This window comes from Pogoniulus pusillus, chromosome 22 (assembly GCF_015220805.1).
Source record: "Pogoniulus pusillus isolate bPogPus1 chromosome 22, bPogPus1.pri, whole genome shotgun sequence".
NCBI lineage: Eukaryota > Metazoa > Chordata > Aves > Piciformes > Lybiidae > Pogoniulus > Pogoniulus pusillus.
Window position 1 is genome coordinate 23,040,328 of NC_087285.1, and position 26,240 is coordinate 23,066,567.

General features: G+C 59.6%; 1 protein-coding gene and 1 long non-coding RNA gene across 6 annotated transcripts; one reads left to right on the plus strand and one right to left on the minus strand.

Moving 5' to 3' along the window:
* The first annotated feature begins 209 nt into the window (after window positions 1-209).
* Window positions 210-26,234, plus strand: LOC135185452 (uncharacterized). 5 transcript variants are annotated; one of them, XM_064162221.1, is made up of 6 exons: window positions 210-623; window positions 19,958-20,100; window positions 20,589-20,692; window positions 21,147-21,292; window positions 21,417-21,595; window positions 25,931-26,234. In XM_064162221.1, the coding sequence occupies exons 1-6, from the start codon at window positions 521-523 to the stop codon at window positions 25,952-25,954; spliced, it is 699 nt and encodes a 232-aa protein (XP_064018291.1). In that variant the 5' UTR covers window positions 210-520; the 3' UTR covers window positions 25,955-26,234. The 5 variants fall into 5 exon arrangements, 2 of the variants coding, with proteins under 2 accessions (XP_064018291.1, XP_064018290.1); XM_064162220.1 differs by lacking the exon at window positions 25,931-26,234 and adding an exon at window positions 21,692-22,055 and having other exon boundaries at window positions 214-623; XR_010306495.1 differs by lacking the exon at window positions 25,931-26,234 and having other exon boundaries at window positions 211-623; window positions 21,152-21,292; window positions 21,417-22,055.
* On the minus strand, window positions 24,549-25,221 carry LOC135185453 (uncharacterized). Its single transcript, XR_010306496.1, has 2 exons — window positions 24,826-25,221; window positions 24,549-24,794 (listed from the first exon to the last, which is right to left on the minus strand). It is a non-coding gene; the product is annotated as an uncharacterized LOC135185453 (long non-coding RNA).
* Window positions 26,235-26,240: the final 6 nt, after the last annotated feature.

A 26,240-nucleotide genomic window follows, 5' to 3' on the forward strand; every position in this document is an offset into this window, starting at 1 on the left:
CATCTGGGGGCTCCTAAGGGGATTCTGAGGGGGCCAAAGGGGATCTGGGGGCATCTAAAATGGGTCTGTGAGTATCAAGAGGTCTTTTGGGGACATGTAAAGTGGTCTGGGGGCATCTAAAGCGGTGGGGCTGGATCTAAAGTGGGTCTGGAGGCATCTAAGGGAGATCTGTGAGTGTCTAGAGAGGTTCTGGGGGTCTCTAAAGGGGTCTGGGGCTGTGCTAGAGGCTTCTGGGCTTATCTGCAGTGAGCCTGGGGGCCCTCAAAAGGGTCTGGGGACAGGTAAAATGGGCCTGGGGTCATGCAGCAGGGTTCAGGGGCATCAGAAGGGGCATTGTGGGCATCTAAGTTGGCCTGGGGTCCTCTGGAGGTTGCCTCCCTCTTTCTGTCTCTGTTGTTTGTGCCTGGGTGAGAGTTCTCTGCTGTGTTTGTTCTCTCTTTTTGCAGGGAGCTGAACTGCTTTGCCCCAGCCCAGCTGCAGATCTGCACTCAGCCTCAGCCCCAAGCCCTGGCAGGGTGGGATGCTTTGGTACCAGGCCGTGGAGCTGTTTGAAATGCAATTCCTGCTTGCAGCTGGTTCAGAAATGGATTTCCTGTGGCTGTGGGGGCAGAAATGTCTCTGTGGTGAGTTGGTGCCAAGTGCCAGCCTTGCTTAAAGCCTTCTCTTAGGCCTTTCAGTGTGCTGATGGTTGCAGAGGAGAAGCTCAGGGTGTGAGGGAGTGAAAACTGAAGGGGGTGTTCAGGTGTGGGGAGAGGCCTCTGCCCTGGAGAGGCTGCTGGGCAGTGCTGCTGCAGCTAAGGTCTCCCTCGGGGAGCTGTTCCCCTCAGGGGCACTCTGGGGGCACTGTGCAGGAGGTGGCAGCCAGAAGGCAGAGCTGCCTGGGCCTCGTTGCTGTGCTGGCCAAAGCAGGTCACTTGTGCAGCTGTGCCACTTGCTGCTCAGGGCTGTGCTTGGGCAGAGAGGCAGCTGTGCCAGCAGCCTGTGCCGCAGTGCAGTTGGTGCTGGTGCAGTGGAGCCTTTGCAGCTTGGCTCTGGGCTGATGGCAGTGGAGCCCCAGAGGCAGCGGTGCCAGGGCAGCTCAGCAGGGGCTGGGCTAGGGGCCGAGGCTGTGCTGCCTGCAGAGGCTTTTGTGTGCCTGTGTCGGGGTGGATTTAACATCCTTTTACTGCTGGGATGTGCTCCTGCTGCTGCCTTTCTGCTGCCCGGCTGGCAGGGGTCCAGAGGGACTGGGAGACACCAGGAGGGGTTGGGAGGAGACTGGGAGGGCATTGGGATGGAGTGGGAAGGGATGCATGAGGGCCTGGGAGGGAATGTGAGTGACTGGGAGGGGAATGGGTAGGGCTGAAGGGGGTTGGGAGGAAATGGGAGAGGACTGGAAGGGACTGGGACTGAGAGAGACTGGGATGGACTGGGGAGGGGCTGGGAGGGGAATGGGATGGAGGAGGAAAGGACAGGAATGGGAATGAAGGCAATTGGGAGGGAACTGGGAGAGGACAGGGCCAGACTGGGAGGGATTGGGATGGATTCAGTGGAAGTGGGAGAGACTGGGATTGGGAGGAGACTGGGAGGGCATTGGGATTGAGTGGGAGGAGTGGGATGGACTGGGAAGGGCCTGTGAGGGGATTTGGAGGCACTGATGGAACTGGGAGTGGAATGGGAGGGACTGGGAAGGGACTTGGAGAGGCTGAGAGAGACTGAGCCAGACTGGGAGGGGTTTGGGAGGCAGTGAGAGGGATTCAGTGGAACTGAGAGTGACTGGGAGGGATTGGGAGGAGAGGGAGGGGTCTGGGAAGGCATCAGGGATGGCCTGAAGGGATTGGGATGGGGAAGGCCTGGGAGGTAGTGGGAGGGGACTGGGAAGGGGCTGGGAGGGGAATTGGAGGGACTGGGAGAGAGTGATAGGGGATTGGGAGTTACTGAGGGGACTGGAAGGAGACTGGGATATACTGGGAGATAGTGGAATGGACAGGGAGGGATTGTGAGGGGCTGGGTGGGACTGGAAGGGGACTGGGAAGGACTGAGAGAGACTGGGCTGGACTGGGAGGGGACTGGACTGGCAATGGGAGGGAGTGGGAAGGCATCTGGAAGGGATCAGAAGGAATTGGAAGAGACTGAGAGGGAATTTGGCATGGGAGGGTATTGGGAAAGGCTCTGGGGGGATTGCAAGAGACTGGGATGGACTGGGAAGGAGTGGGATGGGCTGGAATGGGAGTGAGAGGTGTGAGGGAGGGGAATGGGACTGGGAGGTCCTGGGATGGGACAGGAAGGGGAATGGGAGGGACTGATGGGAACAGGGAGAGGAATGGGATGGACTTGGAGGGACTGGGAAAGGACTTGGAGAGGCTGAGACTGAGCCAGACTGGGAGGGGTTTGGGAGGCACTGAGAAGTACTGGGAGGGAGTGGGAAGCCTGCAGAGGAACTGAGAGAGACTGAGAGGGGATTTGGAGGGAGTGGGAGGGGAATTGGAGGGATTGGGAGAGAGTGATAGGGGATTGGGAGTTCCTGGAGGGGACTGGAAGGGGAATGGGATATACTGGGAGGTAGAGGAATGGACTGGGAGGGAGCTGGGTGGGACTGATGGGGACTGGGAGGAAATGGGAGGGGACTGGGATGGACTGGAAGGGATTGGGAGAGAGTGGGAGGGGATGTGGAATGAATTTGGAGCGACTGGGAAGGACTGGAAGGCATTGGGAGAGAGTGAGAGGGATTGGGAGGAATTCAGAGAGACTGGGAGGGACTGGAAGGGATTGGGAGAGAGTGGGAGGGGATGTGGAATGAGTTTGGAGAGACTGGGAGGGACTGGAAGGGATTGGGAGAGAGTGGGAGGAATTCAGAGGGACTGGGAGGGACTGGGGTGGAGTGGGAAGGAATAAATGAGTGACTGGGAGGGATTGGGAGAGACTGGGAGGGGATTGTGAGGTACTACTTGGAACTGGAAGAGGAATGGGATGGTCTGGGAGGGACTTGGAGAGACTAAGCCAGACTGGGAGGGGTTTGGGAGACACTGAGAAGGGCTGGGAGGGGACCAGGCTAGACTGGGGGGGGATTCAGAGGAACTGGGAGGGATTGGGAGGAGACTGGGAGGGAGTGGGATGGAGTGGGAAGGGATTGATGAGGGACTGGGAGTGATTGGGAGTGACTGGGAGAGCCATGGAGGGGAACAGGAGGGGCAGATGGGGAGTGGGATGGGATTGGGAGGGACTGGTGAGGAGTGGGAGGAGACTGCGAGGTAGTGGGAGGGAAGTGGGAAAGGATGAGGGACTGGGAGGGACTGGGAGACAGTGGGAGGAGACTGGGAAGGGACTGGGAGAGAGTCATAGGGGATTGGGAGCTGATGGAGGGGACTGGAAGGGGACTGGGATATACTGGGAGTCAGTAGGATAGACTGGGAAGGATTGGGAGAGGACTGGGTGGGAGTGACAGAGAACTGGAAGGGACTGGGAGAGACTGGGAAGGGACTGCGATGGACCTGGCAAGAACTGGATTGGGACTGGGAGAGGACTGTGAGAGAACTGGGATGGGCCTGGAAGAGACTGGGAAGGACTGGGAGAGTGAAAGTACTGGGAAAGGCGTGGAATGGGATTGGGAGGGAGTGGGAGGGAGTGGGTGGGATTCAGAGGAACTGGGAGAGAGTTGGATGGACTGGGAAGGGATCTGGGAGAGACTCGAGGGGACTGGGATGGACTGGGAAGGGGACTGAGGTGGCATGGAGGGGTATGGGACTGGGAGGTACTGCGAAGGGACTGAGAGGGCAGTGGGATGGACTGGGAGGAACTGGTGTGGAACTGGGAAGGGGGGGGAAGGCCAGAGAGAGAATGGGAGGGGAATGGGTTGGACCTGGTTAAAGACTGGATTGGGACTGGGAGAGGACTGGGAGGGTATTAGGAGAGGCCTGGAAGGGTCTGAGAAGGACTGGGATGTACTGGGAAAGGCCTGGAATGGGATTGTGAGACTGGGATGGAACTGGGAGGGGATTGGGAGGGAGTGAGTGGGATTCAGAGGAACTGGGAGAGTCTGGGATGGACTTAGAGTGGGCTGGGCTGGGAAGGGATCTGGGAAGGAGTGAGAGGACTGGGAGGGATTGGGAAGAGGACAGAGAGCTGTCAGGGAGGGGAATGGGACTGGGAGGTACTGGGATGGGACAGGGAGGGGAATGGGAGGGACTGATGGGAAGTGGGAGAGGAATGAGATGGCCTGGGAGGGGATCTGGAATGGATTGTGAGAGAGTGGGAGGGGACTGGGAAGGGATTGGGATAGCCTGGGAGCTAGGGGGATGGACTGGGAAGGATTGGGAGGGGGCTGGGTGGGAGTGATAGAGGATTGGAAGGAAATGGGAGAGGACTGGAATGGGAGTGGGAAGGGACCGGGATGGACCTGGTAAGGACTGGATTTGGACTGGGAGGTATTGGGAGAGGACTGTGAGGGAACTGGGATAGGCCTGGAAGGGACTGAGAAGGACTGGGAGGGGACTGAGAGGTGGCAGGGAGGGGACTGGGCCAGGGAGAGGATTGGGGGGAATGGGAAGGGGTTTGGAATGGATTGGGACTGGGCCAGAGTGGGAGGGGAGTGGAAAGGTAGTGGGAGGGTGTGCAAGGTAGTTGGAGGGCACTGGAAGGGACTAGGAGGGGATTGGGATGGACTGGGAAGGGACTGGTGAGGATTGGATTGGGACTGGGAGAAGCCTGGAAGGTACTGAGAAGAACTGGGAGGGGACTGGGATGTGCTGGGAAAGGAGTGGGATGGGATTGAAAGAGACTGGGGTGGGACTGGGAGGGGGTTGTAGGGAGTGGGTGGGATTCAAAGGAACTGGGAAGGACCGGGAGGAGACTGGGAGTGGGGTGGACTGGGAATAGACCTGGGAAGGAGAGAGTGGAACTGGGAGGGGACTGTGAGGGATTGGATGGGACTGGGAAGGGGCCTGAGAGGTGGCAGGGAGGGAAGTGGGACTGGGAGGTACTGGGATGGGATAGGGAGGAGGTTGTAAGGGACTCATGGGAACTTGTGGAGAAATGGGAGGGAATGGGAAAGGACTGGAAGGGGACTGGGATATACTGGGAGACTCTGGGATGGACTGGGAAGGATTGGGGGAGGGCTGGGTGGGACTGATAGGGGCTTGGGAGGGACTGGGAGAGACTGGGATGGACCTGATGACAACTGGACTGAGACTGGGAGGGACTAGGAGATGACTGTGAGGGGACTGGGAAAGATCTGGAAGGGACTGAACAGGACAGGGAGGGGAGTGGGATGTCCTGGGAAAGGAGTGGAATTGGATTGTGAGAGACTGGGCTGGGACTGGGAGGGGACTGAGAGAGAGTGGGTGGGACTGGGAACAACTGAGCTGAACTGGGAGGGGACTGGGAAGGGGCCTGAGAGGTGCCAGGGAGGGGAATGGGACTGGGAGGTAGTGGGATGGGGCAGGGAGGGGAATGGGAGAGACTGATGGGAAGTTAGAAAGGAATGGGCTGGACTTGGAGGGAGTGGGAGGGGATTGGGAGGGAATGGGAAGGGATCTGGAATGGATTATGAGTGACTGGAGGGGACTGGGCCAGAGTGGGAGTGGACAGGGAAGATACTGGGAGGGGAATGGGAAGGCAGTGTGAGGGTGTGAAAGGTAACTGGGGTGGCCTGGAAGGCCCTGGGAGAGTATTGAGAGGGAGTGTGAGGGGACTGGAAGGAGACTGGGATATACTGGGAGCTAGTTGGATGGAGTGGGAAGGATTGGGTGGGGCTGTGTGGGACTGATAGGGGATTGGGAGGAGATTGGAAAGGATTGGGAGGGGAGTGGGATGTGTTGGGAAAGGGCTGGAATGGGATTGTGAGAGACTGGTAGGGGATTGGGAGGGAGTGGATGGGATTCAGAGCAGCTGGGAAGGACTGGGAGGGCATTGGAATGGACTGGGAGGGAGTGGGATGGACTGGGAAGGGATCTGGGAGTGAGTGGAACTGTGAGGGAATTGGGAAGGTAGTTGGAGGGGGCTGGAAGGGACTTGGAGGGGATTGAGAGGGAGTGGGAGGTGACTGGTAGGGGACTGGGATATAGTGGGAGCTGGTGGGAGGAACTGGGAATGATTGGGAGGGGGCTGGGTGGGAGTGATAGAGGACTGGGAGGGACTGGGAAGGGACGTGGGGGGACTGAGAGAGACTGGGAGGGGACTGGGATGGACCTGGTGAGGACTGTGAGGGGACTGGAAGAGGCCAGGAAGGGACTGGGAAGGACTGGGAGGGATTGGGTAGGACTGGAGTGGGATTGTGAGAGACTGGGATGGGACTGGGAGAGGATTGGAGAGAGTGGGTGGAATTGAGAGGAACGGGGAAGGACCGGGAGGAGACTGAGAGGGCATTGGAATGGACTGGGAGGGAGTGGGATGGTGTGGGAAGGGATCTGAAGGGATCTGGGAAGGAGCAGAAGTGGGAGGGGACTGTGGGGGATTGGGTGGGACTGGGAAGGGGCCTGAGAGGTGGCAGGGAAGGGAATGGGAGGGACTGATGGGAAGAAGAAGGAGGAGGTAGAGTGGGAGGGGATTGGAAAGGAATGGGAAGGGATCTGGAATGGATTGTGAGTGCCTGGGAGGGGACTGGGAAGAGACTGGCAGGGGAGTGGAAAGGTAGTGTGAGGAGGTGAAAGGTAGTTGGGGTGGCCTGGAAGGGAGTGGGAAGGCATTGGGAGGGAGTGGGTAGGATTCAGAGGAACTGGGAGAGACTAGGAAAGACTGAGAGGAGACCAGGAGGGCATTGGGATGGACTGGGAAGAGATCTGGGAAAAAGTGAGTGGAACTGTGAGGGGACTGGGGGGGTTTGGGTGGGACTGGGAGGTGCTGGGATGGGACAGGGAGGGGAATGGGAGAGACTGATGGGAAGTGGGAGAGGAATGAGAGGGAGTGGGAGGGAGTGGAAGGGGACTGGGAGGGAAGGGAAAGGGATCTGGAATGAATTGTGAGTGACTGGAAGGGGACTGGGATATACTGGGAGCTAGTGGGATGGACTGGGAAGGATTGGGATGAGGCTGGGTGGGAGTGATAGAGGACTGAGAGGAAGTGGAAGAGGACTGGGAGGGAACTGAGATGGACCTGGAAAGGACTGGATTGGGACTGGGAGAGGTCTGTGAGGGAACTGGGAGAGGCCAGGAAGGGCCTGGGAGGGGAGTGGGAGGGATTGAGAGGAACTGGGAAGGACTTGGAGGAGACTGGGAGGGCATTGGGATGGAGTGGGAAGGGGCCTGAGAGGTGTCAGGGAGGAGAGTGGCCTGGGAGGGCATTGGGAGGGAATGGGACGGGATCTGGAAGGGATTGTGAGTGTCTGGGATGGGACTGGGAAGGTAGTGGGAGGGTGTGAAAGGTCTTTGGGGTGGCCTGGAAGGCATTGGGAGGGACTGGGAGGGGACTGGGATGTACTGGGAACTAGTGGGATGGACTGGGAAGGATTGGAAGGGGGCTGGGTGAGACTGGGAGGGGATTGGGAGGGAAGGGAAAGGGATGGGAAGGGGAGTGGGAAGGGGCTGGTAAGGACTGGATTTGGATTGGAGAGGCCTGGAAAGGACTGAGGAGGACTGGAAGGAGACCAGGAGGGATTGGGTAGGACTGGGATGGGATTGTGAGGGACTGGCAAGGCGTGGGAGGAGACTTGGAGGGACTGAGAGGTAGTGGGAGGGAAGTGGGTAAGGATGAGGGATGGAGTGGAGGGATTGTGAGGGACTGGGATGGCCTGGGAGGGGATGTGGAGGGCCTGGGAGAGAGGGATAGGGGCTCGGGAGTTAGTGGAGGGGACTGGAATATAGTGGGATGGAGTGGGAGAGATTTGGAATGGATCTGGAATGGGTTGTGAGTGGAATGGCAATAGAAAGGGACTAGGAGGGAGTGGGAGGGGACTGGGAGAGGACTGAAAAGGACTGGGAGGGCAGTGGGATGTAGTGGGAAAGGAGTGTGATGGGATAGTGAGGGACTGGGAAGGGATTGGGAGTGAGTGGGTGGGATTGAGAGGAATGGGGAGGGAGTGGGATGGAATAGGATGGGCTGGGAAGGGATCTGGGAAGGACTGAGCTGGACTGGGAGAGGACTGGGAAGGGGCCTGAGAGGTGTCAGGGAGGGGAATTGAATGTGACTGTGTGGGGATTGGGAGAGACTGGGATAGACTGGGAGGGATTGGGAGGGTATTGGGACGGACTGGGAGGGAATGGGATGGAGCGGGAAGGGATCAGGGATGGACTGGAGGGATTGGGAGGGACTGGGATGACCTGGGAGGGGATGTGGAGGGAGAGAGGGATAGGGGCTTGGGAGTTAGTGGAGAGGACTTGGATATACTGGAAGATGATGGAATAGAGTGGGAGAGGATTGGGAGGGAATGGAGAGGGATCTGGAATGGATTGTGAGTGACTGGGAGAGGACTGGAATGGCACTAGGGACTGGGAGAGACTGCGAGGGGACTGGGTTGGGGCTGGGAGGGAAATGGGAGAGGATTGGAAGGGACTGGGAGGGGAGTGGGATGTACTGGGAAAGGAGTGGAATGGGATTGTGAGAGACTGGGAGGGGATTGGGAGGGAATGGGAAGGGATCTGGAATGGATTGTGAGTGACTGGGAGGGGATTGGGTCGGAGTGGGAGAGGACTGGGGACTGGGAGGGACTTGGGAGGTGACTGTAAGGGGACTGGGATGTACTGGGAGCTAGTGGGATGGACTGGGAAGGATTGGGTGAGGCCGGGTGGGACTGGGAGTGGATTGAGAGGAAATGGGAGAGGACTGGGACTGGGATGGACCCAGTAAGTACTGGATTAGGACTCGGAGGGCAGTGGGAGAGGACTGGAAGGGACAGAGAAGGACTAGGAGGGGAGTGGGATGTACTGGGAAAGGAGTGGAATTGGATTATGAGAAACTGGGATGGGACTGGGAGGGGAGTGAGAGAGAGTGGTTGGGACTGGGAAGGAGACTGAGAGGTGACAGAGAGGGGAATGGGACAGGGAGGGTAATGGGAGGGATTGTTGGGAACTGGGAGAGGAATGGGATGCACTGGGCTGGAGTAGGAGGGCATTGGGCGGAAATGGGAAGGGATCTGAAATGGATTGTGAGTGACTGGAGGGGACTGGGCCAGAGTGGGAGCAGACTGGGAGGGTAATGGGAAGGTAGTTGGAGGGGCCTGGAAGGGCCTTGGAGGGGACTGAGAGGGAGGTGACTGGAAGGAGACTGGGATATTCTGGGAGCTAGTGGGATGGACTGGGAAGGACTGGGAGGGTGCTGGGTGGGAGTGATAGAGGACTGGGAGGAAATGGGAGGGGACTGGAGTTGGACTGGGAAGGGACCGGGTTGGACTGAGAGAGACTGGGAGGGGACTGGGATGGACCTGTAAGGACTGGATTGGGACTGGGAGAGGAGTGCGAGGGAACTGGGAGAGGCCTGGAAGGGGCTGGGGAGGACTGGGAGTGGGAAGGAGTGGGATGGACTGGGGAGGGATCTATGAATGACTGAAGTGACTGGGAAGGATTGGGTGAGGCTGGGAAGGTGCCTGAGAGGTGTGAGGGAGGGGAATGGGACTGGGAGGTCCTGGAATGGGACTGGGAAGAGAATGGGAGGGATTGATGGAAGTGGGATGGGATTGGGAGAGAATGGGAAGGGATCTGGAATGGTTTGTGAGTGGGAGGGGACTGGGAGGCAATCGGAGAGGAGTGGGAGTGAGATGTAGTGGGAAAGGAGTGGAATGAGGTTGTGAGAGACAGGGATGGGACTGGGAGGGGTTTGGGAGGGAGTGGGTGGGATTCAGAGGAACTGTGGGAGACTGGGAAGGACTGGGAGGGCATTGGGATGGAGTGGCAGGGAGTGGGATGGACTGGGAAGGATTAAGGGGAACTGGGCGGGGGACTGGGAGGGATTGGGTGGGACTGGGCAGGGGCCTGAGAGGTGTCAGGGAGGGGAATGGGCCTGGGAGGTGCTGGGATGGGACAGGGAGGGAAATGGGATTGACTGAGATGGAGTGGGAGGGGACTTGGAGGGAATGGGAAGGGATCTGGAATGGATTGTGCGTGACTGGGAGGGGACTTAGAGGGGACTGGGAAGGGAATGAGAAGGAACTGGGAGGGTCTGAAAGGTAGTTGGAAGGGACTGGGAGGGGCAGAGAGAGACTGAAAGGAGACTGGGATGGACCTGGTAAGGACTGGATTGGGACTGGGTGAGGACTGGGTTGTACTGGGAAAGGAGTGGAATGAGAGGGCTTGGAAGGGGCCTGGATGGGAACTGAAAGTGATCCTAGGAAGAACTGGGACAGACTGGGAGGGACTGGGAGGTGGTCTGGGAGAGACTGGAGCAGGATTGGGCAGGGACTGGGATGGGATTAGAGAAGGGCTGGGAGAGGTCTGGGAGGGAACTGGAAGGCACTGCAGAGGAATTGGGAGGGACTGGGAAGGATTCGGAGAGGTCTGGAAGGGAACTGGGAGGGACTGGGAGGGGGCTTGATGGGACTGGGAATCTTACCTGGAGGCACTGGGAGCTGCTCTGGGGGCGCTGGGAGCCTCCACTGTGCCCCTGCTGCCGTTTGGTCTCCCTCCCCCCTCCCTCCCTCCCGGCGCTGACAGAGCAGGAGGGCCAGAGCCACGCTCTGATTGGCCAGCGGGGCTCGGGCAGCAGCGCTCCCATTGGCTGCGCTGGGCCAGCCCCCCAGTTTGGGAACAGTGCGTCCCAGTTCGGGACTAGTCCCGCCCAGTTTGGGAACAGTGCATCCCAGTTCGGAACCAGTCCCCCCCAGTTTGGGAACAGTGCGTCCCAGTTCGGGACTAGTCCCGCCCAGTTTGGGAACAGTGCGTCCCAGTTCGGGACTAGTCCCGCCCAGTTTGGGAACAGTGCGTCCCAGTTCGGGACCAGCCCCCCCCAGTTTGGGAACAGTGCGTCCCAGTTCGGGACCAGTCCCCCCCAGTTTGGGAACAGTGCGTCCCAGTTCGGGACCAGTCCCGCCCAGTTTGGGAACAGTGCGTCCCAGTTCGGGACTAGTCCCGCCCAGTTTGGGAACAGTGCGTCCCAGTTCGGGACCAGTCCCCCCCAGTTTGGGAACAGTGCGTCCCAGTTCGGGACCAGTCCCCCCCAGTTTGGGAACAGTGCGTCCCAGTTCGGGACCAGTCCCCCCAGTTTGGGAACAGTGCGTCCCAGTTCGGGACCAGCCCCCCCAGTTTGGGAACAGTGTGTCCCAGTTCGGGACCAGTCCCCCAGTTTGGGAACAGTGCGTCCCAGTTCGGGACCAGTCCCCCCCAGTTTGGGAACAGTGCATCCCAGTTCGGGACCAGTCCCCCCCAGTTTGGGAACAGTGCGTCCCAGTTCGGGACCAGTCCCCCCAGTTTGGGAACAGTGCATCCCAGTTCGGGACCACCCCCCACAATTTTGTTCCAGTGTGTCCCAGTTCGGGACCAGCCCCCCCCAGTTTTGTTCCAGTGTGCCCCATTTTGGGACCAGACCCCCCCAGTCTGCGACCACTCCCCTGCAGTTTGGGTTGAGTGTGTCCCCGTTTGGGCCCAGTTTGCCCCAGTTGGGGTCCAGTTCCCTCCCAGTCCCTTCCATTCCCCTCCCACTTCTGTTCCAGTCCCTCCCACTCCCCATCCAGTTCTTCCCAGTTCCCTCCAGTCCCTCCCAGTCTTTGCTGGTTCCCTCCCACACCCTCCCAGTTTCCTCGCAGTTCCTGCCCAGTCCCATCCCAGTGCTTCCCAATTCCATCCAGTACCTCCAACACACCTTCATGTCCCCTCCCAGTCTGTCCCAGTCCCTACCACTTCTGTTCCAGTCCCCAGCCCTCCCCTCCCAGTCCCTCCAAATCCCTTTCCAGTACCTCCCAGTTCCCTCCCAACTCGCTCCCAGTCCCTAACAGTTCTCTCCTACTCCCTCCCAATGCCTCCCACTTCCTTCCCAGTCCCCCGCCCAGTTCCCTCCCATTTCCATCCCACAACTTCCCAGGCCCTCCAAATTCTATCCCAATCCTTCTCATTTCCCTCCCAGCCCCTCCCAGGGAGCCTGACTGGGAGGAACTGGGAGGGACTGGGATGGAACTGGGTGTGACGGGCAGGGATGGGGCACAGGGTGCAGACTGTGAGGGATTGTCAGGGACTGGGAGGGAACTGGTTGTGACTGTGTGGGGATTGGGAGAGACTGGGAGGGATTGGGAGGAGGCTGGGAGGGCATTGGGACGGACTGGGAGGGAATGGGATGGAGCGGGAAGGGATCAGGGATGGAGTGGAGGGATTGGGAGGGACTGGGATGGCCTGGGAGGGGATGTGGAGGGAGAGAGGGATAGGGGCTTGGGAGTTAGTGGAGGGGACTGGGATATACTGGGAGATAGTGGAATGGAGTGGGAGAGGATTGGGAGGGAATGGAGAGGGATCTGGAATGGATTGTGAGTGACTGGGAGAGGACTGGGGACAGGGAGGGGATTAGTAGGGAGTGGGAGGTGACTGGTAGCACTAGGGACTGGGAGAGACTGAGAGGGGACTTGGATGGACCGGGAAAGGACTGGATTGGGACTGGGAGGGAAATGGGAGTGGATTGGAAGGGACTGAAAAGGACTGGGTGTGGAGTGGGATGTACTGGGAAAGGAGTGGAATGGGATTGTGAGAGAGTGGGATGGGACTGGGAGGGAGTGGGTGGGATTCAGAGGCACGGGGAAGGAGTGGGATGAGTGAGATGGACTGGGAAGGGATCTGGGAAGGAGTGAGCTGAACTGGGAGAGGACTGGGAAGGGGCCTGAGAGGTGTCAGGGAGGGGAATGGGACTGGGAGTTGCTGGGATGGGACAGGGAGGAGAATGGGAGGGACTGCTGGGAAGTGGGAGAGGAATGGGAGGGAGTGGAAGGGGATTGGGAGGGAAGGGAAAGGGATCTGGAATGAATTGTGAGTGACTGGGAGAGGACTGGGGACTGGGAGGGGATTAGGCGGGAGTGGGAGGTGACTGGAAGGGGACTGGGATATTGTGGGAGCTAGTGGGATGGACTGGGAAGGATTGGGATGGGGCTGGGTGGGAGTGATAGAGGACTGGGACGGGACTGGAGCTGGACTGGGACGGGACCGGTAGGGACTGAGAGAGACTGGGAGGGGACTGAGATGGATCTGATAAGGACTGGATTGGGACTGGGAGAGGACTGTGAGGGAACTGGGAGAGGACAGGAAGGGACTGGGAGGGGGAGTGGGAGGGATTGAGAGGAACTGGGAAGGACTTGGAGGAGACTGGGAGGGCATTGGGATGGAGTGGGAGTGGGATGGAGTGGGAAGGGGCCTGAGAGGTGTCAGGGAGGAGTGACCTGGGAGGGCATTGGGAGGGAATGGGAAGGGATCTGGAATGGATTGTGAGTGACTGGGAGGGGATTAGGAGGGAGTGGGAGGTGACTGGAAGGGGACTGGGATATTGTGGGAGCTAGTGGGATGGACTGGGAAGGATTGGGAGGGGACTGGCTGGGAGTGATAGAGGACTGGGATGAAATGGGAGAGGACTGGGAGGAGACTGGAGTTGGACTGGGAAGGGACAAGGAGGGACTGAGAGAGACTGGAAGGGGACTGAGATGGACCTGGTAAGAACTGGATTGGGAGTGGAAGAGGACTGTGCGGGAACTAGGAGAGGCCAGGAAGGGACTGGGAAGGACTGGGAGGAGACGGGGAGGGCATTGGGATGGAGTGGGAGTGGGATGGAGTGGGAAGGGGCCTGAGAGGTATGAGGGAGAGGAATGGGCCTGGGAGGCCCTGGGATGGGACAGGGAGGGGAATGGGAGGGACTGATGGAAGTGGGATGGGATTGGGAGGGACTGGTGAGGCGTGGGAGGAGACTTGGAGGGACTGAGAGGTAGTGGGAGGGAAGTGGGAAAGGATGAGGGATGGAGTGGAGGGATTGTGAGGGACTGGGATGGCCTGGGAGGGGATGTGGAGGGCCTGGGAGAGAGGGATAGGGGCTCGGGAGTTAGTGGAGGGGACTGGGATATAGTGGGATGGAGTGGGAGAGATTTGGAATGGATTGTGAGTGAGTGGAATGGCAATAGAAAGGGACTAGGAGGGAGTGGGAGGGGACTGGGGTGGACCTGGAAAGGACTGGATTGGGATTGGGAGAGGACTGGGAGAGGACTGAAAAGGACTAGGAGAGCAGTGGGATGTACTGGGAAAGGAGTGTAATGGGATAGTGAGGGACTGGGAAGGGGTTGGGAGGGAGTGGGTGGGATTCAGAGTAATGGGGAGGGAGTGGGATGGAGTGGGAGGGAGTAGGATGGGCTGGGAAGGGATCTGGGAAAGATTGAGCTGAACTGGGAGAGGACTGGGAAGGGGCCTGAGAGGTGTCAGGGAGGGGAATTGGACTGGGAGGTGCTGGGATGGGACAGGGAGGGGATTTGGAAAGGATTGTGAGTGACTGGGAGGGGACTGGGCAGGTAGGGGGAGTGTGTGAAAGGTGGTTGGAGTGGCATGGGAGGGGCCTGGGATATACTGGGAGCCAGTGGGATGGTCTGAGAAGGATTGGGAGGGGGCTGGGTGGGACTGATAGAGGACTGGGAGGAAATGGGAGAGGACTGTGAGGGACTGGAGTTGGACTGGGAAAGGACTCATCCCAGTCCCCTCCCAGTCCTCAGTCCCTGCCAGTCCTGTCCCATTCCTTCCCAGTCCTCTCCCAGACCGTCCCAGTCCCAATCCAGTCCTTCCCAGTCCTTCCCAGTGTCTCCCAGTATGCCCCAGTCCCCTTCCAGACTAGGGTGATTGTGAGTGAGTGGGAGAGGCAGGGAGGGGAATGGGAGGGAGAGCTGGGAAGTGGGATGGGATTGGGAGGGACTGGGGAGGAGTGGGAGGAGACTGAGAGGGAAGTGGGAAAGGATGAGGGATGGAGTGGAGGGATTGTGAGGGACTGGGATGGCTTGGGAGGGGATGTGGAGGGCCTGGGAGAGAGGGAGAGGGGCATGGGAGTTAGTGGAGGGGACTGGGATATACTGGGAGCTAGTGGAATAGATTGGGAGTGGATTGGGAGGGAAGGGAGAGGGATCTGGAATGGATTGTGAGTGACTGGGAGAGGACTGGAATGGCACTAGGGACTGGGAGAGACTGGGAAGGGACTGGGATGGACCTGGAAAGGACTGGGAGGGGATTGGGTCAGAGTGGCAGAGGACTGGGGACTGGGAGGGACTTGGGAGGTGACTGTAAGGGGAGTGGGATATACTGGGAGCTAGTGGCATGGACTGGGAAGGATTGGGTGAGGCTGGGTGGGACTGGGAGTGGATTGAGAGGAAATGGGAGAGGACTGGGACTGGGATGGGACTGGGATGGACCTGGTAAGTACTGGATTAGGACTGGGAGGGCAGTGGGAGAGGACTGGAAGGGACAGAGAAGGACTGGAAGGGGAGTGGGATGTACTGGGAAAGGAGTGGAATTGGATTATGTGAAACTGGGATGGGACTGGGAGGGGAGTGAGAGAGGGTGGTTGGGACTGGGAAGGAGACTGAGAGGTGACAGAGAGGGGAATGGGACAGGGAGAGTAATGGGAAGGACTGTTGGGAATTGGGAGAGGAATGGGATGCACTGGGCTGGAGTAGGAGGGCATTGGGAGGAAATGGGAAGGGATCTGGAATGGATTGTGAGTGACTGGGGGGGACTGGGCCAGAGGGAGCATACTGGGAGGGTAATGGGAAGGTAGTTGGAGGGGCCTGGAAGGGACTTGGAGGGGATTGAGAGGGAGTGGGAGGTGACTGGAAGGGGACTGGGATATTTTGGGAGCTAGTGGGATGGACTGGGAAGGATTGGGAGGGTGCTGGGTGGGAGTGATAGAGGACTGGGAGGGGACTGGAGTTGGACTGGGAGAGACTGAGAGAGACTGGGAGGGGACTGAGATGGACCTGGTGAGAACACTGGGAGAGGCCAGGAAGGGACTGCGAAGGTCTGGGAGGGGACTGGGAGGGATTGAGAGGAACTGGGAAGGACTTGGAGGAGACTGGAGGGCATTGAGATGGACTGGGAGTGGGGTGGAGTGGGAAGGGGACTGGGAAGGAGTGAGTGGGACTGGGAAGGATTGGGTGAGACTGGTAAGGGGCCTGAGAGGTGTGAGGGAGGAGAATGGGCCTGGGAGGTCTTGGGATGGGACAGGGAGGGGAATGGGAGGGACTGATGGAAGTGGGATGGGATTGGGAGGGACTGGTGAGGCGTGGGAGGAGACTTGGAGGGACTGAGAGGTAGTGGGAGGGAAGTGGGAAAGGATGAGGGATGGAGTGGAGGGATTGTGAGGGACTGGGATGGCCTGGGAGGGGATGTGGAGGGCCTGGGAGAGAGGGATAGGGGCTTGGGAGTTAGTGGAGGGAATTGGGATGCAGAGGGAGGGAAGTGGAAGGGACTGCAAGGGAATTGGGAGGGACTGGAGGGATTCGGATAGGTCTAGAATGGGACTGGGAGGGGACTTGTTGAGACTGGGATCCATACCTGAAGGCACTGGGAGCCATCTGGGAAGCACTGGGAGCCATCCTGGAAGCACTGGGAGCTGAACTGGGAGCCGCCATTGTGTCCCCTGCCACCATTCTGTCTCCCTCCCTCTCTCCCTCCCTCCCTGGCGCTGTGAGGGGAAGGAGCGGGAAAGCCAGGCTGCGCTCTGATTGGCCAGCAGGGCTTAGGCGGGAAGCGCTCCCATTGGCTGCGCTGGGCCCAATTCCCCCACTTGGTGTCCACTTTGGGCCCAGTTCCTACCAGTTTGGGAACAGTTTGTCCCAGTTTGGGACCACTTTCCTCCCAAGCCCACCCAGTTCCCTCCCGTTTCCATCCCACTGCCCCCCAGGCCCTCCAAATTCTATCCCAATCCTTCTCATTTCCCTCCCAGTCACTCCCAGGGAGCCTGACTGAGTGGAACTGGGAGGGACTGGGATGGACCTGGGTTTGACCAGCAGGGATAGGGCACAGGGTGCAGACTGTCAGGGATTGTCAGGGACTGGGAGGTAATTGGTAGAGACTGGGAGGGAACTGGTTGTGACTGTGTGGGGATAGGGAGAGACTGGGATAGACTGGGAGGGATTGGGAGGAGACTGGGAGGGCATTGGGACGGGCTCGGAGGGAATGGGATGGAGTGGAGGGATTGGAAGTGACTGGGATGGACTGGGAGGTAGGGGGAGTTGAGTGGGAGCGTCTGAAAGGTACTCAGAGGGGCCTGGAAGAGTCTGTGAGGGGATCTGGAAGGACTGGGAAGGGAATGGAAGGGACTGGAAGGGGACTGGGATATGCTGGGAAGAATGGAGGGAACTGGGACAGGACTGGGAAGGACTTGGAGGGGATTTGTGCGAGACTGGGAGGAGATGTGGGAAGGACTTGGAGGGGCTGGAGGTGGACTAGGATAGAAATGGGATGCACCAAGAGGGAGGTGAGAGGGAACTGGGTAGGACTGGGAGAGACTGAGGGGGACTGGAGAGGAACTGGGAGTGACTGGGAGGGAGTGTGAGGCAATTGGGAGGCACAGGGAGGGAACCGATTGGGACTGCCTGGGGATTGGGAGAGACTGGGAGGAACTGAGTGGAACTGAAAGGCCCTTGGGGGCAACTGGGAGGGACTGGGAGAGGATCTGGGGGTTACTGGGCAGGACGGGGAGCGGAACTGGGAGAGACTGGAAGGGGATCTAGGAGGAACAGAAGGAACTGGGATTAGACTGGGAGGGACTTGGAGGGGATTTGTGAGAGGCTGGGAGATATGGGAGGGAACTGGGAGGGACTGAGATGGAAATGGGATGGGCCAGGAGGGATGTGAGAGGGAACTGGGTAGGACTGGGAGGGACTGGAGGGATTTGAGAGGGACTGGGAGGAAACTGGAAGGGACTGCGGAGGAATTGGGATGCAGAGGGAGGGAAGTGGAAGGGACTGCAAGGGAATTGGGAGGGACTGGGCAGGATTCAGAGAGGTCTAAAATGGGCCTGGGAGGGGACTTGTTGAGACTGGGATTCGTACCTGGAGGCACTGGGAGCCATCTGGGAAGCACTGGGAGCCATCCTGGAAGCACTGGGAGCTGAACTGGGAGCCGCCATTGTGTCCCCTGCCACCATTCTGTCTCCCTCCCTCCCTCCCTGACGCTGTGAGGGGAAAGAGCGGGAAAGCCAGGCTGCGCTCTGATTGGCCAGCGGGGCTTAGGCGGGAAGCGCTCCCATTGGCTGCGCTGGGCCCAATTCCCCCACTTGGTGTGCACTTTGGGCCCAGTTCTTACCAGTTTGGGCCCAGTTTGTCCCAGTTTGGGACCACTTCCCTCCCAAGCCCACCCAGTCCCCTCCCATTTCCATCCCACTGCCTCCCAGTCTCTCCCAGTCCCCTCCCATTTCCATCCCACTGCCTCCCAGTCTCTACCAGTCCCTTCCCATTTCCATCCCACTGCCTCCCAGTCTCTACCAGTCCCCTCCCATTTCCATCCCACTGCCTCCCAGTCTCCACCAGTCCCCTCCCATTTCCATCCCGCTACCTCCCAGTCTCTACCAGTCGCCTCCCATTTCCATCCCACTACCTCCCAGCTCCCCCCAGTCCCCTCCCATTTCCATCCCACTGCCTCCCAGTCTCTACCAGTCCCCTCCCATTTCCATCCCACTGCCTCCCAGTCTCTCCCAGTCCCTTCCCATTTCCATCCCACTGCCTCCCAGTCTCTCCCAGTCCCTTCCCATTTCCATCCCACTGCCTCCCAGTCTCTACCAGTCCCCTCCCATTTCCATCCCACTGCCTCCCAGTCTCTACCAGTCCCTTCCCATTTCCATCCCACTACCTCCCAGCTCCCCCCAGTCCCCTCCCATTTCCATCCCACTATCTCCCTGCTCCCCCCAGTCACCTCCCAGTCGTTCCCAGTCCTTCCGGATTCCATCCCATTTCCCTGCCAGTCACTCACAGGGAGGGGAACTAAGAGGGACTGGGAGGAACTGGGACTGAATTGGGAAGGACTGGGATGGAACTGGGTGCGATTGGCAGGGACAGGGTGTGGGGTGCAGACGGTCGGGGACTGGGAGGGGATCCGCAAGAGACTGGAATTGACTGTGAGTGGATCTGGGAGGTACTGGGATCGGATCTGGGAGAGACTGAGAGGGGCTGGAAGGGACGGGGAGGAACAGAAGGGACTGGGATCGGATCTGGGAGAGATTGAGAGGGGCTGGAAGGGACGGGGAGGAACAGAAGGGACTGGGATTGGATCTGGGAGAGACTGAGAGGGGCTGGAAGGGACGGGGAGGAACAGAAGGGACTGGGATCGGATCTGGGAGAGATTGAGAGGGGCTGGAAGGGACGGGGAGGAACAGAAGGGACTGGGATCGGATCTGGGAGCGACTGGGAGGGACTGGAAGGGATGGGGACGGGGCTGGGATCGACTGGGAGGGGTTTGGGAGGGACTGGGCCGATCCGGGCGGTATCTGTGTGGGCCTGGGAGCAGAGGAGAGCATGGGAGCCATCCTGTGAGCACTGTGCGTTGTCCTGGAGCACTGGGAGGTACTGGGATCCATACCTGGAGGCGCTGGGAGCTGAGCTGGGAGCGCTGGGAGCCGCCACGGAGCCCCCTGTGGCCGTTTTGTCTCCCTCCCCCCTCCCTCCCGGCGCCGTGAGGGGAAAGAGCGGGAAAGCCAGGCCGTGCTCTGATTGGCCAGCGGCGTTTGGGCGGGAAGCGCTCAGCCTCTGCGCTCTGGCAGGCTCTGGGGGGGTCTCACTCTGGGTTTCGGTGTCCCCTTTGGCTCGGCCCCCCCAGCCACGGCTCCAGGGGTCTGGGGGTATCGAAAGGGCCTTTGGGGGCATCTAAAGGCGTCAGGGGTGAGCTGGAGGGGGTCTGCGGGTATCTAAAGGAGGCCTGTGGCCATGTAGAGGGGTCAGGGACCCTCGTAAAGGGGTCCGTGGGCACCTAGAGTGGGTCTGGCGAGATGCAAAGGTGGAGGCTGTGCTTGCTGTGCAAGGCTGCTTGTGTGTGTGTGCTTTAGGTGTGGTTTGCTCTGGGGTGCAGTCAGTGTGTGCTGCTGTCCAGCCGAAGCACTGCAGAGCTGCTGCTTCTCCTTGCAGCACACGCTCAGAGGACAGGTCCCTGGATTGCAGTGCTGCTCCAATGGCCTGTGGTGGCTGCAGGCAGCCGCGGCCCGGGGAGCCCAAGACTCAGCGTGTGGAAGGGTTGGGAGCAGCCCTGGGTGCCTGCAAGGATTCGGGAGGTAAGCTGAGCAGGTGAGATGGATCTGAGACACCTTTCAGAGCATCTGCTGTGAGTATCTGGAGTCTTCCTGCAGCGTTGGTGCAGTTAAAGTAGAGGAAGCAGCTCTGGAAGGTTTGTGCTGCATCTTCCATCCAGCTGCGTTCTGCAGCCCCTGGGAAGGTGTTGGTTGGTAGAGCGCATCTGTGGGAGGTGTGAAGGGAGCTGGGGGTCTGTCTGCCTGCACAGGGAGAGCTCAGCTGTCTCTGCTCGTCACAGTGCTAGAGAGCAGCTTTCAGAGCTCCGCAGCGTGCTGGAGCTGCTGCAGGAGGATCAAATGGTGTCTGCCTCCCAGACACAGGGAGAGCAGCGTGGAGCCTCCTCCTGTCTGCTTCGTCCATGTGGCAGCTGTCCTGGCACTTGTCATGCCAGTGAAGTAACTGAGCCATGCCGAGAGAGGGGAGGAAATGCAAAGCAGTGGCCCTGAGACAAATCTCACTCTTCCCACAGGCCCGAGCAGGTCTGAAACCCTGCCACGGAGAGGCACAGGCCCCGCAGCAGTGCCTGCATTTCAGCAGCTGCCCATCGGAGCTAAGCACAGCCTCGGCTCAGAGGTGAGGGCATGGCTGTGAGAGTGCAGCTGTCACCAGCACCTGCTCCTCTCCGTGCTCCAGTGGGGCCAAACGTTTCAGATCCACCGCTCCTCTGGGGACTGCAGCACTGAGGACTAATTTGAGGGTGGGTTTGTGTTGGGTTGGTTGGTTTGGGTTTGGTTGGTTTTTTCCCAGGTGCCAAAGCATCTGGGCCGTCTCTGATCTCACTGATCCCTTTTCTGTCATAAATGAAGCTTTACCAAAAAAGTTACAGTCGTGTCACTTCCAGCCTGATCTGCATGGCTTGAGCAGCCACTGCCAAAGAGCAAAGCCTTTGTCAGGGCTCTCGGAGCAGCTCGTTTGTTGTGTGTGAAAAAGGCAACCAAGTGTCAGGGGTTGTCTTTCCCATCTTCTGGTGGGGTGCTCTGACGTGCTTTATTTCTGTCTGGCTGTCACTGGTACGTGTCCCTGGCAGCTCAGGAGCATGTCTGCTGGGCAGTGCTGGGGGCCAGGCGTCCCTCCTGTGTGTGCATGGCCCACATGCCAGCACCTTGCAGTCAGAGCTGACTGTGTGCACTGGAGGTGGAGTGTTGGAGTGGGATCAGCTCAGAGGTCTGCAAGGTCAGTACATGGCAGTGGAAAATGAAATGCTTTGGCAGTGTTTTTACTGGGGGCATAGGAGCGTGCCCACACCTTCACAGTGTGAGTAACTGAGCTTTGTCCTTGGTTGTTTCACTCTTGGCAGGTTTGCACTTTGCTTTCCACTCCACTGGCCAAGCCAGCCAGATGTGCAGCAGCAGCAGGATGGGCACGAGGGCCCCAGCTGCTGCGGTGAATCCGTCAGCACGGACGCTGGTGCCGCTGCAGCCTGGCCCTGCAGCCTGGCAGGGTGATCTCCTTTGGCTCGGCTCCTGTGGGCTCCAGGTAGGGTTTGTCTGTGTCTGCCAGGAGGGAAGGGTTGAAAAGGAGATTGCTCAGTCAGAGCTCTGACCTAGTAGCTGAAGATTCTGTCCAATGCAGATGCTGACAGAGCAGCTGGATGAGCAGAAAGCCTCTCGTGCAAACGGCTGTGGAGTGCTTCTCTCTGTTCCCTGCTGCTGGGAGGTGCTGACAGGTTAGGGTTTGCAGGGAGGCAGATCTCGCGGAGAAGGGCTGAACTCACTGTGCAAGGACACTGCACAATCCAGTGTGGATCAAAAGCGAGTGACAACTTTATTTAGTAGCCACACGCTTATATGTGTTACAGATAATTTATGCATACATGTAAGAAGCTAAATGGCTGAATCCCTAAATACCCCATTTGCTCTGCTTGAGTTGTCTGCTGACTCGTCAAGGACAGTGCCTCCCTGGCTAGTTATATTAAATGCTGCCTTTGTTTATTCAATATGTCTTTGTTTCTGTGTGGCCTAGCACAGCCTTAATTTAGTTCCATATACTCATCCTGCTTGCCCACTTCTAAGTCATGTCCATTTTCCTTTAGCCATTCTGCAACAAGGGTTAGTGGAGGGGTGTGAAGAATTTGCAGGGATCTCTAAGGGTCTGCAGACACCTTTGAAAGGTCTGAAGTTGTCTGTAGATGTCTCTAGGGTGCTGCAGGGGTCTGCAGGCACCTCTTAAATGTCTGGAGGGGTCTGTAGCTGTCTGTAGAGGTCTCTAGAGCTTTGTAGAGGAATGTGGGTGCCTGCAGCTGTCTCTAGGGGGGTGTGGAGGTCTGCAGGCACCTTTCAAATGTCTGGAGGGGTCTGCAGAGCTCTGTCAGGGTCTGTAGATTTTGGCAGGGTTCTGTAGGAGTCTCTGGGCAGCTTTTAAAGGTGTGGAGGGGTCTGCAGGTGCCTGTTGAGCTTTGTCCGTGTCTGTGGTGGTGTGTAGGTGAGTGTGGGTGTCTGCAGAGGTGTGAAGGGGTCTGTAGCTATTTGTCAGGGTCTGAGAGAGTCTGCAGAGGTCTGTGGAGTTGAGTAGGTGTTTGGAGGTTTCTGTGTGGGTCTGTAGGTGCCTGCAGGCATCAGTGAAGGCTCTGGAGGGGTCTGTAGATGTGTGCAGGGGTCTGTTAAATATCTGGAGAGGTCTGGATGGGTGTGGGGAGCTCTGTAGGGGTCTGTATGTGTTTGCAGGCAGCTGCAGGGGTCCGTAGATGCCTGTAGGGATTTGCAGGGCTCTGTTAGTTCTCTGTAGAGGTCTGCCTGGGTCTGGAGGTGCCTTTTAATGGGTCTGTGGAGGTCTGGAGGGCTCTGCAGTGGGCTGCAGTGGTCTGTTAAAGGTGTGGAGGGGTCTGTAGGTGTCTGCATTCAGTGAAGGAGTTCTTTGGCTCCAGGACACTTTTGTCCAGTGTCTCTAAAGTGTGACTGTCCCAAATGAGATAGAGGTGCACTGGCAGCGTGTTTGCAGATGGCCCCAAGCTGAGTGGTGCTGGAGAGCAAGCAGAGGGGCAGGATGGCATCCAGGAAACACCTGGGCAGGCAGGGGAGCTGGGCCCAGGCGAAGCTTGTGAGGTTCCAGGAGAGCAAGGGCAGGGTGCTGCGTGTGGGCGGGAGGAAGCCTGCCTGTGCCTGCGGGCTGGGGGCGGAGGCGATAAAGAGCAGCCCTGGGGGTGCTGGGGAGAAGCTGAGTGCGAGCACATGGTGTGAGCTTGCAGGCCAGGAGGAGCCTGTCGGTGTCTGCAGGGCTGTGCAAGCAGCTGTAGGAGTCTGCCCTGCCCAGGTCTGTAGGTGTCTGCAGGGGTCTTCTAAAAGGCCTGGAGGCTTTGCTGAGTGTGCAGAGGTGTGCAGGGGTCTGGAGGCATCTGTAGGTACCCTTAGGGGCCTGGAGGGCTCTCTGGAAGTCTGTGGAGCTCTCTGGGTGTCTGTGGAGGTGGTTAGGGGTCTGTAGAGGTGTCTGTGGTGCTGTAGGTGTCTCAAAAGGCTGTGAAGGTCTTGAGGTGCCTTGCAAAGGTCTCGAGGTGTCTGTAGGGGTCTGCAGGGGTCTGCAGGGCTCTCTGGCAGTCTGTAGAGGTCTGTGGGGGTCTCTAGGGGCCTCTTAAAGACATGCAGGGGTCTGCAGGGCTCTATGGAAAGGTCGGGAGGGGTCCCTAGAGGTCTCTAGGAGGCTGGAGGGGTGTGCAAGTGTCTGTAGCATTCAGCAGGTGTGTGGAGGTTTCTGTTCTGGGCCCGCAGGTGTCTGCAGGCATCTTGTAAAGGTCTGCAGGGGTCTGTGGAGCTCTGTCAGGCATCTGTTAAGTGTCTGCAGGAATCCATTGAAGGTGTGGAGGGGGCTGCAGGGCTCTGCAGAGGAGGCTGTGGCTGTGTGTAGAGGTCTTAGGGGTGTGAAGAGTTTGCAGGGGTCTGTAAGGGTCTGCAGAGCCCTTGGAAAGGTCTGAAGTTGTCTGCAGGAGTCTGGAGATGTCTCTAGGGCACTGCAGGGCTCTGCAAGGGTCTGCTGCTGCGGGAGGAGTGGGCTGGTGGAGCCACGCCCCCCGGGCTGCGGAGCCACGCCCCCTCCCTGGCCTTTCTTGCCTGGCTCTGGTTGCTGCCTCTTTATTTGCATAGTCACACCCCTTTCCATAGCCACGCCCCCTCCCCATGCTGTGCCTGGCCCCGCCCCCGCCCCACAGTAACTAATTATATGGTGACAGATTTGGAGCTTCCTTTGGAGGAGGAGTTCAGGAGGTGGCTGCTGATTGGTGGATTGTGATGGGCGTGGTTTGCCACTTGTTCTGCCTCCCTCATTTGCATACATTTCAATATCAGGCTCTGCCTTTGAGTACCTTGGAGATGGGTTGGGGGTTGGGGAGGGGTTACCAGGAGGGTCAGCAGCTGATTGGTGGATCCTGTGGGGGCTGTGGGCATGGTCACCCCTGTGCCCCGCCCCCTCATTTGCATAAATGAAGGCAGGGTCCACCTGGTGGAGTTTGGTGCTTTATTGGGGGGGGGGAACTGGTTAGGACGGGGAGGGTCAGCAGCTGATTGGTGCGTCCTCTGCCGTGGGCGGGGCCTGCCCCTGCCCCGCCCCTCCGAAGCGCTCGATGGTCTCCAGCACAGCCCCAGCAGCTCCAGGAAGGAGGAGACCTCCCCCCGCAGGCCTCCAGCCCCCCGGGAGACCCAGAGCCTGCGGGGGGAGGGCTCAGGGACCCCCAGACCCTCCTAGGAACCTCTCAGGGACCCTCAGACCCTCCTAGAGACCACCCAGGGACCCGCAGACCCGCCCACTGGCCTCCCAGAGACCCCCACTCACCTCCTTGTATGCCCCCACTAATCCCCCAGCCCGTCCCCGCCCAGCGCCCCCCAGTGCCCACTCAGGCCCTCAGCTTGTCCCCGCAGCACTGCAGCCTGGCCTGGGGGCGCTGCTGAGGCCTCCCCCAGGGCCGGGCTGGGGGCTGCAGGCCTGGGCCCAGCGCCCTCAGTGCCACCTGTGCCAGGCCAGCAGGCAGCGGCAGCAGCACCTCCCTGGCAGGGCAGGTCAAGGAGCCTCGGGGGAGGGACCCCAGCACCCCCCAGCGTCCCCCCAGTCCCCTCCCACTGCTCCCAGTCCCCCCCAGGCACCCCTGGGACTCTCTACGGCACCCACAGACCCTTCCCCTCCCCTCCAGCCACCTCTGACCCCCGTCAAAACCTCACCCGGGGACCCCCATGACACCCCCAGACCCTCCCTCTGCTCCACTGCCCCCTCCCCCCAGCCACCTCGGACCCTTCCCAAGGCGCCCCCAAACCCCCCCAACCCCGGGGCCGCCTACAACACCCCCAGACCCTCCCCCTACCCCCTTCAGCCACTTCGGCCCCCCCCCCAAATCCCCCTGCGACCCCCCCAAGCGCCCCTGGCAACCACTGACTCATCCCCAGACCCTCCCCCCACTGCTCGCCCCCCCCCAGCCACCTCATCCCCCCCCCCAGGACTCCTCAAACCCCCCTGGGGCCCCCCCGAAGCCCCTCTGGGACTCTCCAAAACCCCCCAGCCCCTTCCCCCGCCCCCCCCGAGCCCTCTCAGGACCCCTCCCGGGACCCCCCAACTCCGCCTAAGACCCCCCCGGGGCTGGGTACAGCCGCAGCAGCTCGCTCCGCGCCGCCATCTTGCCTCCGTGCCGTCACTTCCGGCTGGCAGGCGACGCTCTGGGCTCTCCTCTCGCTGGTCAAAGCCGCTCTAGGCCTCCGAGGTCCTCCAGGCGCCACTGCGAGCGGCTCCGGGCCAAAGCCATGACTGTGCTCAGCTGCAGGGATGGATTTGCCTGCACTCAAGCTGCTGCTGCCAGAGCCCCTCCGTGTCAATCTGTGCTGCCGTTGGGTTCTGCAGCTCTCTCCAGCAAGCACGGAATGAGCTGAAGGAGCAGCAGGAGCAGCATGGCCGTTCCCCAGGCAGCAGGAGGGTTCAGCCCAGCACCAGCTCATGCGGGAGGAGCAGATGCTGAGGAACATCCCCCACGAGACGCAGGTGGCCAAAGAGGCTGGGTCAGGTAAAGCTTTGTGTCGAGTTTGTGCTCCTTCTGGCAGTCAGGTGCACCGGTTCTGAGGAGTAGAAGCATGGAGTGGTTGCTGTTGGAGAAGAGCTTCCAAATCATCCAGGGCAGCCCTTAAGGCAGCACTGCCAGGTCACCCCTAAAGCA